Source organism: Phocoena sinus, chromosome 11 (genome assembly GCF_008692025.1).
Source record: "Phocoena sinus isolate mPhoSin1 chromosome 11, mPhoSin1.pri, whole genome shotgun sequence".
Lineage (NCBI taxonomy): Eukaryota > Metazoa > Chordata > Mammalia > Artiodactyla > Phocoenidae > Phocoena > Phocoena sinus.
In genome coordinates this window covers 47479180-47498357 of record NC_045773.1, presented here as the reverse complement: position 1 = coordinate 47498357, position 19178 = coordinate 47479180, and the positions used below count along the sequence as shown (strand labels likewise).

The 19178-nt window shown below is 42.3% G+C and overlaps 2 protein-coding genes across 7 annotated transcripts in view; one reads left to right on the top strand and one right to left on the bottom strand.

Moving 5' to 3' along the window:
• Nucleotides 1-1376: 1376 nt before the first annotated feature.
• Nucleotides 1377-19178, top strand: part of EXOG (exo/endonuclease G) — an 87225-nt gene continuing 69423 nt past the window's right edge. For 5 of the 6 annotated variants that reach the window (XR_004352107.1, XR_004352106.1, XR_004352105.1 and 2 more), the window contains exons 1-5: nucleotides 1400-1564; nucleotides 3362-3511; nucleotides 8934-9073; nucleotides 10566-10642; nucleotides 11468-11582. Coding sequence is in view for 1 of the 6 variants with exons in the window: in XM_032648027.1 (XP_032503918.1) it covers nucleotides 1402-1564; nucleotides 3362-3511; nucleotides 8934-9073; nucleotides 10566-10642; nucleotides 11468-11582 (645 nt within the window). In the remaining 5 variants the exon portion in view is untranslated. Of the gene's footprint in view, nucleotides 1565-3361; nucleotides 3512-8933; nucleotides 9074-10565; nucleotides 10643-11467; nucleotides 11583-19178 lie in introns of all 6 variants that reach the window. The other variant, XM_032648027.1, reaches the window with a different exon arrangement.
• LOC116761709 (60S ribosomal protein L29-like) lies at nucleotides 3539-5897 on the bottom strand. The gene is made up of 3 exons (XM_032647858.1): nucleotides 5891-5897; nucleotides 4491-4720; nucleotides 3539-4170 (listed from the first exon to the last, which is right to left on the bottom strand). The coding sequence occupies exons 1-3, from the start codon at nucleotides 5895-5897 to the stop codon at nucleotides 3916-3918; spliced, it is 492 nt and encodes a 163-aa protein (XP_032503749.1). The 3' UTR covers nucleotides 3539-3915.

The window sequence follows — 19178 nt, the reverse complement described above, 5'->3', positions numbered from 1 at the left end:
TGCAAGACCAGATGCATCTACTCTTTGTCTACTTTGCAAGAAAAAAGGCTGTAGACGGAGCGGGAGTTCCATATGTCACAGCTTTGCTATCTGGAGAAAGTTCCAGATCGAAAATCCTTAGGAAGACTCTGGTTGACTTAGCTCAACCAGTTAGTGTCAGAAGCCCTGGGGATTATACAAAATGACTTCATGACAGGTATTCCTGGGAGGGCGTATGGAGCCATGAAGCTGTCAAAACAACGTATACATTTTTTTTTTTTTTTTTTTTTTTTGCGATACGCGGGCGTCTCACTGCTGTGGCCTCTCCCGTTGCGGAGCACAGGCTCCGGACGCGCAGGCTCAGCAGCCATGGCTCACGGGCCCAGCCGCTTCATGGCATGTGGGATCTTCGCGGACCGGGGCACGAACCCGTGTCCCCTGCATCGGCAGGCGGACTGTCAACCACTGCGCCACCAGGGAAGCCCAAAACAACGTCTACACTTAAGTTGGTTGTTAGAATTGGCCTCCTGCTTAGTGAACTAAATCCACATGGAATGCTGGAGAGTATGCTGCAAAATGAAGAAGACCTATTTATTTGTGAATGGGAGTGTATAAAACATATAACCTTCCTTTGACAGCAGGCGTTCAGCAATCCGGATTCCATATTCTATAAAGATAAAGTAGAGCTGCCTAAATAAAAATTGCTAATATTAACAGAGCACTTAACGACATGCCCCAGGTTCTTCCCTAAATGCTTTACATGGTTAATCTCCTTTAATCCTCACAAGAACCCTATGGTCTAATAAGTAAGTATTATTATTATTACTATTATTATTCCAGTTTTAAAAAGAGGAAACAGGTAGAAAGTGGTTGAGTGGGGGTCCAAACCCCTGTGCTCTGATTCAGGGTCCTAAACCACCATGGAGTACTGTCTTGTCAAGAAACTCCTTAGGAGATGCAAAGCTATCTTTAGAAGTTACGATTTGTGTACCATGCGATTTCAAAGCCACGTGTCATGAGGCCATCCAATGTGGCACAGGTTTTAGAATCAGACCTAAGTTGGAATCTCGGTTCTGAGGACCTTAGCGTAAGCATGCGCAAGTGGTTTACTCACCTATTAAACGGGACTAAGAGTTATTTTCTTCTCAGGACTGTATGTGCACATACTGAGCCTTCAAGGCGTCATGCTCTCACCCATCACCCGGCCCAGGGGACCAGGGATGGAGCCGGGACGCTCCTGGGCCTCCAGGTTTGTCACCAGGGGGCGCGCGCTTGCGCTCTGCCCTCCGGCGTCTCCTGAGAGGCTCAGGGCCAGCGACTCCAGGTAGCGCATGCGTGTCTTGGTCCCGTTTGCGATTGGCTTTCAGGCGGCTGACTTGGAGTGCGCATGCGCTAAGGCAAACAGCTAGCGTCTCGGGCAAGATGGTTGCCAGAGCTTTTGCCTCCCGCTTCCGAGGCTCCCGACGCTTTTTGAGTGGCTTCGTGGCTGGAGCCGTCGCGGGCGCTGTGGGAACCGGGCTAACTGTCGTGCAGTTCCTCCGGAGTCAGGACGCTGAGCCAGCGTTGGCGGTGAGGGAGCCGGACGGTGAGTGTGTGGGCCCCCAAGTCTCGGGCCCGGGCTGCTACCTCGGTCAGGAGCCGTAACCATGGACGCGCGCTGTCTCCACTCGCCAGGCCCTTGGTCGTCTGCCGTGCAGTCTTCCGGCTCGGCTTCCTCTCCCCGCGTTGCGTCTCACCTGCCTGCTCCGTGTACTTCCTTCCCCCTGGGGATATACTACCCCGACATGTGTGTTTTTATTGTCTATGTCCTCCCCTAGATTGTTAGCTCCATAAGCGCTCGGACGGTGTCAGTTTTGTTCTCCACCAGCCCGGTACCTGGTACATAATTGGCATCCAGTACGTATGGATGAATGAACGAATGAACACATAGTTTTAGCAGATCAGTTAACTGTTCTCAATTTATCATCGTTCAAATGAAGAATACCTGCTGGCCCCTTCTTCAAAGTATGTAAATCCGCAGGTTACCAGGTGTACCTTATATTTGACAAAGTAAATGAGCTCATGCTCGGATACACTAATTTAACTTGCTCCTCCTGATACTTGGCATTTAGGAAGAGAGCAGCTCTGGTGGGTTGAAGCCTGGAGAGCGCATCAAGAGAGAATTATTTGGAAACCGACTCCCTGTTCCGTGCGTGCTTGGTTTCTCCCACTAGGAGAAGCAATACCAGTTTTACCACTGTCTTGCTGCAGCACACGTCTCTGCTTCAGTACCAGAACATTGAGGAAGAGTGTCAATGAACGATGGTCTTTTTTTTTTTTTTTTTGGCTGCATTGGGCCTTCGTTCCTCCACACGGGCTTTCTGTAGTTGCGGCGAGCGGGGGCTACTCTTCGTTGCGGTGCGCGGACTTCTCGTTGCAGTGGCTTCTGTTGTTGCAGAGCACCGGATCTAGGCGCATGGGCTTCAGTAGTTGTAGCACGCCGGGTCACAGGCTCAGCTACCGTGGCGCACGGGCTTAGTTGCTCCACGGCATGTGGGATCTTCCCAGACCAGGGCTTGAACCCGTGTCCCCTGCATTGGCAGGCGGATTCTAAACCACTGCACCACGAGGGAAGCCCCTGAACGATGGTCTTTTAAAAAAATTTAAAAGGCTATGCTTTTGTCCCCACATTAACTCTTAGAACATAATGAGTACGTAGGCTGTCGCGCATTTAATCATATCAATGACTAGTAACGACAGGAGCTTTTCCTTTGCTGCTTTTGTATACACTGTACTTTGTGGGGCAGAGATTTGAAAATTTGATGTGAAAGACCAGCAAGATCAGGTCCTTATTTAACAGTTAATGAGGTACTTCCCTGGTGGCACAGTGGTTAAGAATCCGCCTGCCAATGCTAGGGGACACGGGTTTGAGCCCTGGTCGAAGAAGATCCCACATGTGCCGCGGGGCAGCTAAGCCTGTGCGCCACAACTACTGAGCCTGCGCTCTAGCAACAAAAGAAGCCACCTCATTGAGAAGCCTGCGCACCTCACCGCAACTAGAGAAAGACCGTGGGCAGCAAAGAAGACCCAACACGTCAATCAATCAATAAGAAAATAAATAAATTAGAAAATAAATAGGAGAAATAAATTTTTTTTAAATTAAAAAAAGAACAGTTAATGAAATAGCTACAGTTTACCTGCATAGAACTATACAACTGATTATAGGCAAAACCAGTATTTTGCCTACTGTCTCTTTTCTTTGCTTTATAAGTAATTGCAAAAATGAGATCACCTGGTTGATTAAATTGTTGAGTCAGTCCTTTGTCTTACCCCCTTCCTTATAATTTTTTATTCCTAATAATAGTCACTAACTGTTATTTTTTCCCCTGTTTTTCATTTTTAGGTTCTTCAGAAAGGGCTCTCTTAGAACAATTTGGATTCCCTTTAACTGGAACAGAGACGAGGTGCTACACTAACCATGCCTTGTCTTATGATCAGTCAAAGCGGGTGCCTAGATGGGTTCTTGAACATATATCCAAGAGCAAGATAACGGGTAGGTGGTTAGAAGCAAAGGCGTTGATGAAAGATGTTTCCAAATTTAAAACAAGGAGGATTATTAATAATTTCAACCATTTCTACTTTACAGAACATTTAGAAAATGATGGTGTTTGTCTGGCTCACTAGATAAATGGACCCTGCCTGGCAGCCAGGGCACCCTAGACCCTTCCAGGCTGTCTCAGGGGTTGAGAGGATCTGTATCTTGACACATGAATTGGAGCCTTTGTCATAAATATTCTTGGAATGAGCACCACTCATTCATTACGTCCACAAATGCTTTTTTTTTTTTCCTGCCTCAGGTTTATTTGTACAAATAGCACAGGAGGACACCAGCCCCATGCAGACAGCAGCCAGGGGTCACACCAGCCCTTCTGTCCTCACATTGGCAGACAAAGGTCTCTACTCCAGAGCCTTTGTGGGGTTCTGGGCACCTTTGGGAGCCTGAGCTGGAGCTGGAGCAGCAGCTGCACCTGCAGCCTTGGCCTTGGTTTGAGCCTTGGCCTGGGACTTTGGCCGGCAGAGCCTGAAACCGTTAGCGATGCAGGCATGAGCACATTTCCCGAGCTTGGGGTGAGCAATGTAGGCAAGTTGACTGAGCTTGCGGCTGCCGCCTGTTGGGATCTTGGGCTCGACCTCCTTGGGCTTTACAAGAGCCTTTTTAAAAAATTAATTAAATTATTATTATTGTTTGGCTGTGTTGGGTCTTTGTTGCTGCACGCAGGCTTTCTTTAGTTGCGGCGAGCGGGGGCTACTCATTGCAGTGACTTCTCGTTGTGGAGCATGGGCTCTAGGCTAGCGGGCTCAGTACTTGTGGCTCGCGGGCTCCAGAGCAGAGGTTTAGTAGTTGTGGCGCACGGGCTTAGTTGCTCTGCAGCATGTGGGATCTTCCCGGACACGGGCTCGAACCCGTGTCCCCTGCATTGGCAGGCAGATCCTTAACCTCTGCGCCACCAGGGAAGTCCCTTTACGAGAGCCTTTCTAGCCTCAGCATGTGCACCTATGGCCTTGGCGTTGTTGGCCTGCATCTTCTTCAGGCCCTTCTTGTTGTGCTTCTTGGCAAAGCGCATGTTCCTCAGGAATTTGGGGTCCACCCCCTTAAGAGATTCATGTTGTGATCGGGGTTCCTTGATGCCGTTTCTGTGCTGCTTTCGGGACTGGTTGTGCATGGTGTGGTTCTTGGACTTGGCCAGGTCTGCACCGGGGCCTGCCCACAAATGCTTTTAAGTGCCTACTTGTGCATGGCTCTGTGCTGAGCCTTGGGGTTATATCAGTGACCAGAGTAGATGGTCTCTACCCCCAAGGTACTTTGAATTGGGGAGGGGGTTGGGTGGACCTATCAAATAATCATAAATGTATAATTACAATTGGCAATAACTGTTCTGAAGGAAAAATGATTGCAAGTTGGGATAGTATAATTAAGGAACAGTAAAGAATACGATGGGAGGTTATAACAGGAGAACCTGATACTGATTAGCGAGGCTTCTTTGAGAAAGTGGCCTGAAGAGTGGATGGCAGTCACTCAGGCAGAGGAGTTGGGTGGGCAGCGGGGGTATGGAGAAGAGCGTTCAGGCAGGGAAAGAGAAGCACAGTTGCATCTTTAAAGGCCCCAATGTGAAGAGTTTGGTTCGGTTATGGAACTCAAAGAAGGCCAGTGTGGCTGGAGCAAGGGAGAACGTGATGTGAAATGATACTGGAGAGGCAGGCAGGTGTGTGAGCCTGTTCACGTGTCCTCAAGTTTCTTGGTGCGTTCCTGTAATTAAGATGACCAGCTCTTGCTATTCAGTGTCAGATTAGCTTCTAGGTAGCCTACTCCAATTTACACTCCCACCATCATTATTTGTCCTGTCTCTCCCAGCCCTCACACATAATGAGCATTATTGAGCTTTACCAATTTATTAGTTGATTTTATTTGCGTTTATTGATTACCAGGGAGGGTTAATATTTTGTGAATTATTCTTTGTGAATTTTTCTTTACGATTTTCAATAGGGATATTCTTTTTTTTTAATATTTATTATATTTATTTATTTTGGCTGCGTCGGGTCTTAGTTGAGGCATGCAGGATCTTTAGTTGTGGCATGTGGGCTCTTAGTTGCAGCATGCAGACTTTGTTGCAGCATGCAGACTCTTAGTTGCAGCATGCATGCAGGATCTAGTTCCCTGACCAGGGATCGAACCCGGGCCCCTTGCATTGGGAGCACGGAGTCTTACCCACTGGACCACAAGGGAAGTCCCAGGGATATTCTTTTTTGAATTTTGTAGGAGTTCGTTTTTATATTAAGGATATTACTTTCTGTCATAGTTGTTTTATTCCCATTCTCTTATTTGCCTGTTAATTTGCTATGTGGCCCACAGATTATTTCTCCATTTCTTTACAGTGCATGCTATGCTTAAATATATTAAAATGCTGATATTAAGATGAGTATGTGCCTTTATAGAGTACACATTAACCAGCAGAATGGCAGGAGGCTTGGAATATGCTTGCTGCTAGAAGGAAACTGATGTAAGCATAAACTGTATCCTAGCAGGTGAAATTGATTATGAATTTACATCAAGAGAAACTCACTTGATTTAGTCTCAAGCCTGATAAATTTCCTTTAAATACAAAAGTTTTCCCAAGATGGAATTTCAGCTTTACTAATTTTATCTTGCTGTTATCATTTTCAGAGGCATATAAAAGAAGCACTGTTTCATATTGTATGTCACATGAGCTGTGTAATTTTGAGGAGGTAAAATAGAGCTAATTAATGTTTGAAAACAAGAAGCAATGTACCTGTGATTTACTTATTTTAGTGTAAAGCATCTTCTGTTTTAGTTATGACAGACTAAGTTATTTAGATTAACTCTCCTGCTAAAAACAAGAAATGTTATTAGCAGTATATAAAAAGTATATATATAAAAAAAAATCACTAAAAAAAAAAACCATGAAGAGGGACTTCCCTGGTGGTCCAGTAGTTAAGAATCTGCCTTCAAATGCAGGGGACCCGGGTTTGATCCCTGGTTGGGGAACTAAGATCCCACATGCCGCGGGGCAGCTAAGCCCACGCGCTCTGGAGCCCGTACACCGCAACTAGAGAGAAGCCCATGTGGCCCAACGAAGACCCAGCGCAGCCAAAAAAAAAAAAAATGTCTCAGATTCCTGGCTTCTGATCCTGGCTTTAAAAACAAACAAACAAACAAAACATGAAGAGGCAACATGATAGTAGAGCTTTCTTTGCCAGGCCAATATTTGGGGGAACGCCAGAATCCAGAGGGGTAAGGGTGGCCCGGGTAAACCAAAGCCACATTGCCTTTGGTTCTGCAGCCTTATGGGGTGAGGGGGACTGAAGGCAAGACCTAGGGCTCAGCCAAGGTAGATTATCTTACCAGAGACCCTTCCCACGTTAACCTGGAACCCCAGAGGGCTGCACCCTCGGGGATGGGTGAACCAGAACTTACTTGCCGGCCCACCATAGGGAACTACACGGAAGGTTGCCTTGGCACTGAGCAGACAAGGATCAAAAAGGAAAATAAAAAGTTTGTTCTAGAGAAGTTGAGGCCACAGACTGGCTGTCATGCAGACTTGTAGCCCAAAGCCATGTAGCCTGTACAGATCAAGGAACCTTAAACCCTGAGCTTGCTTTACTGTGGTCCTCCACTGCTAATGCCTCCAGACACTGGACAGAAGTAAGTTTACATCCTCTCTTCAGGAAGGCATCTTCATCCTAGGATTTTGGAAATTCCCACAAATGATTTTTCTTTTTCTTTTCTTTTTTTTTTTTTTTTTTGCGGTACACGGGCCTCTCACTGTTGTGGAGCACAGGCTCCGGATGCGCAGGCTCAGCAGCCATGGCTCACGGGCCTAGCCACTCTGCAGCATGTGGGATCTTCCCAGACCGGGATGCGAACCCGTGTCCCCTGCATCGGCAGGCAGACTCTCAACCACTGCGCCACCAGGGAAGCCCTCTTTTTCTTTTTTTAATTTATTTTTGGCTGCGTTGCGTTTTTGTTGCTGCATGTGGGCTTTCTCTGTTGTGAGCGGGGGCTACTCTTTGTTGCGGTGCACGGGCTTCTCATTGAGGTGGCTTCTCTTGTTGCGGAGCATGGGCTCTAGGCGCAAGGGCTCAGTAGTTGTGGCTCTCGGGCTCTGGAGCGCAGGCTCAGTAGTTGTGGCGCACGGACTTAGTTGCTCTGCAGCATGTGGGATCTTCCTGGACCAGGGCTTGAACCCTTGTCCCCTGCATTGGCAGGCAGATTCTTAACCACTGCTCCACCAGGGAAGTCCCCCCCTCCCCTGCTCCCAAATGATTTTTCAAGGGCAGTGAGCACCAGATAAAGAAAACCAGACATACCAGGAAGCGATTCCAATGGTAATGACACTTAGAGAAGTTTACTAGTAATTCTCTGTTTACAGTTATTATTTTTTATGGGGTGATTCTAAGAAGCTAGACATTAGATACTTTACTCTGAACCTTGGGGTCTGATAATTTAATTTTTTTCTTGATTGAATGAAATGACATTAGAATCAGTAACTTCATTAATCCCCGTTTTACACTTTTTTGAGTAGCAGCCTGAGTATATTCCATTTGTCCTCATAATTTTTGTAGTTTAACAAGGCCTGTCCTAATGACAGTGGAAAACATAGTGTTAGGATTCGCTGATGTCCACAGTGGCAAACTATTCTGGAGGTATCAGAATATAAGTAAAATTGAGATTTTGTCTCTCCTGTGTGGTGCTCAGATATTTTGTGTCAGGAGTTCCTGGATTGATCTCATAACCTAAATGTTTGTTTTGTCATGGCTTAAGAGGCAGTAAACAAGATATCAGAGGCACTCTCTCCCTCCTCTAGGCTGTGCCTGCCCAGAACAAATTGTTTTGTGTCTATATATCCATTATTTCAGTACGTATAAACTTGTCAAATACCGTTGTACAACATACAATACATGGGGGTCTTTCTTTTTTTTTCGTGGCCGTGCCACGCGGCATGTGGGATCTTAATTTGCTGAGCAGGGATCGCACCCACGCACCCCACACGGAGTCTTAGCCATTGGACCTCCAGGGAAGTCCCCGTGGCGGTCTTTTTTAAAAAGCAAGAGTGTATTTAGTAACTAAGCTTTTTATACAGCTCAGATATTTGATTGGTCATTGCTTTTACATAGACACCATCCAAGGGATTTTTCCCTTTAACTTGAAAGGCCAGAAACAAAAGCATACGAGATGAGATAGCTGCATTGTATGAAAAACATTCTTTCCTGGACTAGTCCTTGCTGAATTCAGGTGAGGTAGCCGAACCATCCCAGGGACTCGAGACATGCGTGCTGTCACTAAGTACCAGCGGCTCAGAGAGACACCAGCCAGCAGCAAGCAGCTTGCCTTGCTTAGAGAATCTTGAGGGATATTTGACCACTGGTAACTTACCATTTTGTGTGTTTTTCTTCAGGTGATGCAGACAGAAAACATTGTAAATTCAAGCCAGATCCCAGCATCCCTCCAACCTTCAGTGCCTTCAACGAGGACTATGTTGGCAGTGGGTGGTCACGAGGCCACATGGCTCCAGCAGGAGATAACAAATTCTCATCTGTAGGCATAGTTTTTGGGAGGGATGGGAACACAGGGCTGGTATTATGTGTACCATGGGACTTGGAAATTAAAAACCTAGGAGCCAAACCCTAACACTTGAGAATTTTCATACCCTATTTTGTATTTTTCTTCCTGACTTCACTTCCTTTCTTTGCTCAGATGCATTTTTAAACAGGTTGAGGAAAACTAAATGCTATGCAAAAGGGAATTGGAAAGCCAATAGGAGCTAAAGCTACTCACTCATTTTTATCTTGAAAAATTTCAGACCTGTAGAAAAGTTGAAAAAAGAACACAGCAAAAATATTTTGACTTGTAGAAAAGTTGTACAGCAAAAACTGTACTATCTGATACATATATTTTATATATGCATTTTTTTAAACCATGGACAGTGAATTGCAGGCATTGTAACACTTCATGCCTAAGTAGATTGCTCAGGAGATTGTATTGTCTAAAGATGAGGATATTTGAATATATGTCAAGTGTATCATTATACCAAGAAATGTGTGCAAGTGTATTTTTGTATATTTGTACAATAATATCCAGTATACAGTTCTCATTCAGATTTGCCAAATTTTCCCAATTGTGTCCTTTACAACTTCTTTTTGGATTCAGTATCTAATCATGAATCACATATTACATTTAGTTGTCATGTCTCTCTAGCCTCCTTTAATTTAGGATAATTTCTCTGCCAAAAAAAAGGCGAGAAATGTCTTTTCTGACATTGGCATTTATTGCATGAATTGGTGATTATTATCATTAAGATAGTGGTTCTTAACCTTGGATACTCATTGTAACTACCTTGGGAAGTTTTAAAAACTCCTGATGCCCAGACCTGTAACCCAGAGCAGTTAAATCAGAAATTCTAGGGGTTGGGACCTAGGCATCGATATTTTTGAAGCTCCCTAGGTTATTTCAATGTGCATCCAAGGGCTGAGAACCACGGTTTGACAAGAGGGTATTTGGTGGCCTTGGCAGTGTAGATCAATGAAAGGAAATCCAATGACAGAGCCTTGGGTTTACAGGTCAGAAGTGTGAGAGGAATGAACACATGGTGGCTAGAAATTCAGAAGAATAGGACTTTTTTTGTGCCACTCTTGAACTAATGTGTTTGCGCTGTACTACTTATACTACTGTGCTCCTGAAAGCTTCCCTTTGTTGAGAAACCCTCTGCCAGAGGCTTAGCACTAGAATTCACCTTTTAGCTTTATACTGGAAATTTTTCGGTCATAGAGTCTACATTATTGGTTTGAATTTCATAAATTGTGAAGAAAAGCAGCACACCAAACTACTTCTTTCGTTATAGTCCTTATTCTGAATAATCATTATTGAGCTTTTTGTCACGGAGTAGCTGTGGCTTTCATTTGTCTAAACAGATGCTGTAATTGCCTGGAGCTAAGGTATGAAAGAGGAGCTGGTTGTCTCTGCTTTGTAAAATCTCTCTCAAAGGGAAAGGTATTTCAGTGCAAGTTACTATTTTTATTTCTTTTCACAGAAAGCCATGGCTGAAACCTTTTACCTTTCTAATATCGTGCCTCAGAATTTTGATAATAATGCTGGTTATTGGAACAGGTGAGGGGAGAGAGTTTTTAAAATGTGATTCTGTGGGAGATGAGTGATGTGACAGGAGAATGTGTGCCTAGCATCTGTTTCTGCCTTTGTTTTTTCAAATGTTAAAACTACTGAGGATAAATATTTTGGACTAGTTTTCTTTGCTAGATTTGGAAGTATAGACTTCAGAACATAGCCAGCCATTTTGGTCATGTTTCCTCTGGTCAGAAGTCAAGTTCTGGAAGAAACTACTAAAAATATTATTACTGAGACAGTAGAACACTATGTTTATAGGCAGAGGATACTGTATTTTTCTCCACTTGTATTGAAAGTATTTCTCCACTTGTATCTCCACTTGCATCATTAAAATATTTATTCAGTAAAGTAATTCTGGCCCTTGAAATTTATTCTAAGGAATTAATACAATGTTGCATTATTTAAGAAATGTCAGGATAAACCCAGTTGTCCTACAATAGAAGTAGTTACATAAAAACGATATATCAACTTTTTGAAATGATATGTAATTCTTGAAAAAAGTTTATTTGAGAACTAGGGCACAGAAAAATATGAGGAAACAAAACAAAATTTCAGTTATAAACTGTACATTGAATGCGCACACAGGAAAATGTAGGTAGTTGTATAAATGCGTGTATTTTTAAAGTTTTTCCATGCAGTAGACACACTGGGAAGAACATTGCTTATATGCTTATAGTGTTTAGTGCCATATTCTCTTTACATTGATTTCTCTAATATTCTTGGTATCTCTCCTAAGGACTTGATATGGTTTGCTGCTTTTTCTACATTTACGTGTGAGAATATCACACATCTTTTTGCTTTGTTTCTCAGAATGGAAATGTACTGTCGAGAGCTGACAGAGAGGTTTGAGGACGTCTGGATAGTATCTGGACCGCTGACCTTACCTCAGACTGGAAGCAATGGAAGGAAAACGGTTAGTTACCAGGTAGGAATGTGTTTTAATATTCAAGCTTATGTTATTTGCGTGAGATTATAATCTCATTCTTTATTCTACTTTTAAATTTCATTTATTCACGAGGATTTATTGAGCACCTGTTGGAATGATAGGCATAGAGGATAAAATGATGGGTTAAAAAGCAAGCATTGACTTCAAGGCGCTCACAGCTTAGAAGGGGACATAGACATGTTATCAGTTAATTATGTTAAAGTGTGATCTGATGTATAAATGCATAGATGAAGTGGTGTCGGAACGAACTGACCAACCCTATTTGTGGGGGTCAGGAAGACTTCACAGAGGAGGAGATGTTTTTTTCTGGCCCCGCTGCATGTGGGATCTTAGTTTCTCGACCAGGGATTGAACCCTCATCCCCTGCATTGGAAGCGTGGAGTCTTAACCGCTGGACTACCAGGGAAGTCCCCCAAGGAGATTTTTGAGCTAGATCTCGATGGGTAAGAGTGAACTGAGTCAGGAGGGAAGCACGGGGACTCCAGAGGATGGACGGTGTGAGCGCAGGACACTTAAGATCAATAGCAGAATTCTGGGGTTTAGGTATCGTTACAGACGCGGGCTGAACTCAGGCAGATGGAGTGAGGAGGAATAGAGGAGTACAGCAAAGAGTAATCACAAATTCACTATTTGGGTGAAGAAGAGGGAAAAATTCAGGAAGACATCCAGATTGCAGTTAGTTGAATAAATGGGAGGAAAAGCTTTTCTTCTAGATGCTTGGATTTTTTTAAAAAGGTGAAGTTTTTTTTTTTTACATGCACGATATATGAGAACTTTATGAACTAAAGGAAAGGGAGATTGAAGATATAAGAGAGTATAATTAGTGATGTGAGAGCTGTAGACAGCTTCTGTTATGCCTGAGATGAAGGATTCTGCCAAGATATGGACACCAAGGGGGTAAAGGGAGGGTAGGATGAATTGGGATATCGGGACTGACATATATACACTAATATGTATAAAATAGATAACTAATGAGAACCTGCTGTATTGCACAGGGAATTCCACTGTACAGTAGAAACTAATACAACATTATAAAATGACTATACCCCAATTAACAAAAAAAAAAAAGAAAAAAAAAGGATTCTGCCAAGAGGGTGGCTGAACTGATGTACTGTGAGATCTACAGAGGGTCGGGAATGAAGTGAGGTGAGGAGGAAGAAAGGTGATAGAGTCAGTGAAAGGAGAGGGATTGAAGGACTTCCTGGAAAGTCAAAGAGGAGGTGTGTTGGGGGGGAACATCTAGTAGATGTTTAGTAAATGCTGCTTAGGTTACATGGTTACTTAAGGGGGTCTGTGATAAAATTGAATGATCCAAGAAACAGTTAGGAAAACGAGAACAATTTTACGGTGTATTCTGTCCCACTGGACTGGCTTATTATCAGCCCGTCTGGCTCTGATGAGCAGTGATGTGTAAGTCTCCAAGTGTTCTCACAGGTGCTCACGCCCTCAGTATTCCAGGGGTTCTTGTGGGAGTGAAGGAGTGGCAACGGAGTTAGTATTCCAAGCAGAGTAATCTCTCTCATCAACTTGCTATTTTCATATTTTTTGTAATACTAGAAGGAAAAAGTGTCTTGAAGCTCCCTGTGTTCTCTTATTTTTCGAATACTAATTATTCTTGAGCTTTGGTAAATCCTCTTTACTCTTACTTTTGGAAAATAGGTTCTCCCAGCTTTCACTTTCACACCTTAAATGATCAAATTACAGTTTTGTGTGGGCTTTGTTTTCATAAAATTGAAAGATTTGTATGACTAGCTTACTGTGTGGTAGAAGAAAAATGTATACAAGGTTTAAAAGGGACAGTTAACCAGTAGTTAAGAGCATTTCACGAAACAGCTTTTGTGTGTGTGTGTGAGTGAATATTTCTGTTAAATATGTTTTGGCCACATGCTGTCATGGGAAATATATTGTTTTTCTTAAGTTGGATATAATTTTTATTATCTGTCTGCTAAAAGCTCCTAGAAGCAGTGATATGCTATTAGCAATGAGTGTACCCTGAGACCAGATCTTGGTTTCTAAAAAACCACCTCCTGCTGAAAGAACCCAGCACTTGCAGAAATGGCTGATTCCAGGGATGGTGCAGGGAAAGTACAAACTGGAACATCTTGTGCCAGGAAGCAAGTAAGTACTCAAAGAAATGGTGAGGACATGTCAAAAGAACGCAGGAATCAGCTTTATGGAGTTCTAACTTAACGTGTCTGGAACTATTTGACATCAAAATAAAATGGATTATAGAACTAATAGGAATCCATATCTTAATACATAAGTAAACACATGGGTGTAAGGAGAAGCTTCTGTGTACCATGGACGGTCAACTAATAAGTTTGTAAGAATGAAAGAGAAAAATCATTTTGTAGCCATCATGGTAATGTGTTTCAAACAATCATCAGTGGATGTTAAAACTAGAGAGTAGAAGCTTTATGACGAATAGGACATTTATATAATCTAAAAGAATCCCTCCGCAAATTACTTATTGATAACAAAGCAAGAAATGGTAACTTCACAGTAGAGAAACCCCCCCTTAACCGAGTGATCAGAGTTAATATTGCATGTATGGGACTTACTGATAAATTGTACTTGCTGGTGTGATGCACTAAGGATACAATATCACTTCTGTGATATTTCTGCCCAAAATGCATAATGTTGAGTCTCATCATGCAGAAGTATCAGGCAAACCCCAACTGAGGGACATTCTGTGAAGTAGCTGACTTACATTCTTCAAAAATATTAGTGTCAAAGACAAAGGCTGAGAAATTAACTGTTCCAGGTTAATGGAGACGAAAAACTAAAGACTAAAACGCCTGATAACAAAATGCATTGTGTTTAGCTTAGATCAGATCCTAGATCAGAAAAACAAAAGTTGCTAAATAAGACTTTATTCAGACAATTGGTAACGTTTGAGGTCTATAGATTAGATAATTATATTTTATCAGTGTTAAATTTCCTGATTTTGATCATTGGACTGTGATTATGTAAGTGAATGTCTTTGCTCCTAGGAGACACATCCTGAAAGGTGTGTCTATGACTTACTTTGAAAAGGGTTAGGGAAACAATAGAAAAAGAGAGTGATAAAGGGAATTGGGCAAAACGTTGAGTTGATGAATCTGGATGAAGGGTGTGCACGTGTTCCATATGCCATCCTTACACATTTTAAATTTGCAGTTAATTCAGAATGAAACAAATATATATGTATATACCTTTTAGTATATCTTTTCTAGACCAGAATTCTTATTACACTGGAATATGTAAAACTAACCACTAAAAAGACTTAACCTTCTCCTAAATCGTTGATCCGTGAATGATATTCAGGCATGTTCAAGTAGCCTTGAAGAGAGTTTCAAAAGAGACCTGTCGGCTCTTCTCACCCTAATTAGTGTCGTAATGATGAATGTGTGAGGGCCGTCAAGATCAGCTTCCTGAAGAGTATACTTTGAGTAACGGTCTTGGTTTCTTGTTTTCATTTTAAAGCATTATTGGTCTTAGGCCTTTTCTTTCAGATTCTGGGCCTCTGAACCTATATCATTAGTTTTCCACGTCTGTATTAACTGATAGGACCTATTCATGCTCACACTGGCAAATCTTTAATTGGGCACATCTTTAAGTACCTCTCGTGTGGGAGGATTGTATATGGAATTATAAATGACATGCTTCAAACTACATTCTTGATTACTTTCTCCCTTCTTCCTCTATTTCACATCCTGGGAGTCATCTCTCTCTCTTAATTTCTTTGAGCCAACAACTTTTATCAGTTCTTCTACTTCATAACTTGTACTCAGATTTTGCAGAAGCTCTGAATACCTGTAATATTGAGGAGGACTCCACTAAGTTTCTCTGCACTTCCTACTTTCTGGCATAATGGGATGTTCCAGACTCAACTTGGGCAAACTCTGGAATCAGCCATTTCTCTTGGTTCATTTTAATGGGGATCGGTATTTAGAAACCAAGATCTGGACAAGTTGATTCTTGTGTACTCGGTCTGCTGTTTGCCTTGTCATGTGTGTTCACCACATTTATTTTTGGCTGTTTTTAGTGGGTGGAGAGAGCCCCAGAAAACACAGTATGTGAATTCTATTGCCTTTAGTGGCACACTGTTGGGAAGTCCTTTTTTCTCCATTTTCAATATTCCTATGCTTTTTTAAAATTTAATTTTATTTATTTATTTTTGGCTGCATTGGGTCTTCGTTGCTGCGCACAGGCTTTTCTCTAGCTGCGGTGAACGGGGGCTACTCTTTGTTGCACACGTGCTTCTCATTGTGGTGGCTTCTCTTGCGGAGCACGGGCTCTAGGCGTGTGGGCTTCAGTAGTTGTGGTACGCGGGCTCAGTAGTTGTGGCTCGCAGGCTCTAGAGCACAGGCTCAGTAGTTGTGGCACATGGGCTTAGTTGCTCCACGGCATGTGGGATCTTCCCAGACCAGGGCTCAAACCCGTGTCCCCTGCATTGGCAAGCAGATTCTCAACCACTGTGCCACCAGGGAAGTCCTTCCAGTGCTTTTTGAGAAGGAGATTTGTAGACCCTGGTCGTAAAGGAAGCAGATAACTCTGTGTGTTATGTATGTGTACATAAAGTTGAATGTTGATAGGAATCTATATCCCTCGATGGGTATGTAGTTTTTCATCTTTCTTGGAATCATATCAAAGTGACATCTACTTTTATATACGTATTTATATTTTTCACTAACAATTTCTATTATAGCTTTTGTTAGATTTGGCATCAAACTTGATTTCAGGTGGAATTTTAAATTTAAAAATCTTTGGTATATTTATTAGCATGAAAGCAAAATAGGATCCTTTAGTAAATTAAATTGGAAGCACTGTCTCAGAGCTCACCATTTTAGGAATTTAGTTGGGCCAAAAATATTATATATATGCGTACAAATATATACACGTATAAACTTGGGTGAATTTGGTTAAGGAAAACAGACATGGGAGGCAAAGCTAGGCAAGGGGAAGGGGTAGGAAAAGGTAGGTTGTATGCCGAGAAATAGTAAGTCTCTCAGACAGTTGGACTAGAGCACTTGTATAAGGAAGAAGACGAAAATAAAAGGAAAGGATAAACAACAGGGACCTACTGTATGGCACAGGGAACTATATTAAATATCATGTAATAACTATAATGGAAAAGAATCTGAAAAGGAATATGTGTGTGTATGTATAAAACTAAATGACTTTGCCATAAACCTGAAACTAATACAATATTATAACATTATAAATCAACTATACTTCAATAAAAAGTTGTTTTGAAAAAATAATAAAAGGGAAGGTTTGCACCAGGTGGTAGAAACCTTGAATGCCCAGCTAAAAATTCAGGTTATTTTCTAGCAATTCATAACAAAATCATTGTGGATAAAACCATGTCATTTAGTGATGCTGAGAAAGGGGACACAGCATTGCCCAGCCCTCGAGGTGGGTCTCTTCCTCTCAAGGAATTAATATGTATTTGAATCATGAATTCCTGTTTCCTGGAGAATATCTTGCAATTATGTGTGGCAATTCATGTTTTGTTTTCTTAAATCCATCCATTTAGTATTTACTTCTTGTTTACAACTATACTCTGAACCTTATTTTAGGAGGATGTAGCTAATAAAAGCGAGGTATTAATTTACTTTTCTATCTAGGTAATGAAGTATATATGTGTATACTTTGGAGGAAGTGAAGCAGATGAGCTGGTATTTATTGAGGGCCATATATACCACCCAGTATGTAGGTAGCTTTGTTCACGCCATCCCAGTCAGTCCTCACAAACAGCTCTTACAAACAAGTAGTGGTTATCTTCTTTTATAGGTAAGGAAATTGAGGTTTTGAGGGGTCATGTCCAAGTCACATTGCTAGTAATTGTCAAGGGGGAAATCCAAAGGTGGGTCTCTCTACTTGTATGAGAATTGCCAGTCATTCATAGCATTGTTCTTTAAGCTCTCAAAAGTCGACAGTGAAGGGATTGCTGTGCTCTTCATATATAGAAGCTTAAGGCCAGGAGGTAAAAAATGATGTGGATGGAGATCAGTTACAAGTGATATTTACTAGCCTGCAAAAATAAGAACAGAAAATGGGCCAAGAGGAGGATTCCTTATAGCCAGGCAGAAACGTCTGCTAGAATATGTAGGAAGGAATCACAGCATCATAGGACTTGAGTGAATGTGAGCCTGAGGGAAGATTGGTAGCAGTGATTTTATCAGAGTGAGTCATCTGACAGCTCTAATCAGAATCACCCCCTTTATTATAGCTTAGGTCATCCATGTGCCTATTTCTAGAAAAGACTGAATCAAGACAAGTGAAACATACCTGAAGATCCTGGCCTGAACATTATAATTGACCTGGCAAGAAAGTGAGCTTCAGATTTGACAACTCTGTAGTGGTGGTGGTGGTGATGTTAGAAGTACTTAACAGTCTGTTTTCCTTCTACAGCATTATTTTCCAAACTTCTACAACTCCTGGAGGGGGAGGAAATCGAAAATATGCTTCCAGGGATCTTGAGGTATCAGCTATAGTGATCAGGAATTGTTTTTTGAAATCTCCTCTTTTATCGTTATGCAATCTTCATTTCCATATCTATTTGTTTTAATTGAAATAAACTCTTTTATGTGTTAAATATTTCCTCACCCCCATCCTAAATTGCCCGGTAGAATTGAGAGTCTGGGGAGTTGTGCTTGTTTCACTGGCTTGGCATCTCCTACCCCTACGCAGGACAGGCACCTAGTGTGAGAAGCACTGTCTCCCAGGGTTTGAGCTCCCGCAGAGACTTTACAGGTAGCACAGGGGGCTGCCACACCCCTGTTGACTCCCTACCCCTGTGACTCCCTCCCTTTTTGTTCCTCCAGCCTCTCAGGTAGAGATTCCCTGTTTATCACACTGTCATGGTCTCTTTCTTTCACTTGATTGGCATGACCCTTATTTTAAGGGCTTCATCTCTTGATGTGTCCAACAGTTTTATTTTTGGAATTTCTTTTTTTTTGGTCTTACCAGGGGAACATAACCAGATACATTACATCTATCTGAGTCTTGCAGGTACATATTTTTTCCTCACGATGCTGCTTGCTATTTCACTTAAGGCACAGTTACTGCAGATATGACATGACAGAGGGCAGGCTTAGCCTGGGTGTTGTTTGCGGCCAGTCTCTTCTGGCACTGAGTCAGCATGAAGGCCCAGCTCTGCGTGTGTGGAGTTGGGGGTGGGATGGGGGAGCAAATTGTCATCTCTGTCTCTTGGATAGGAGGGAACGAGCTCAGGCCAGCACGTACGGAAACTAATTTCAGGTCACAAGCGAGTGCCAGCTTTATGATTGTTATATACGTTGTATTTTCTAGTGATTCCCAGCTTTTGTTACAGCCTTGCCAAGAGTTGTTGAGTGCTGTTTGGTAATTTAACAGCAGCAAGGATTTCCTTTGTAAAGTATTTTTATACCTAAATGTTATATGAAAAGGATTATTGCTGATGTACTGATACTAAAGACTTGGTTCACATTAAGCCCTTGAGTCCTTTGTTTAGGGCATCATTTGGGTCCAACCTGTTTTCTTCTCCTGAAACCCCATTGTCCACCTTGAACTGGTCTAATTTTGCTTGATCACATGTTTCCCCACTGT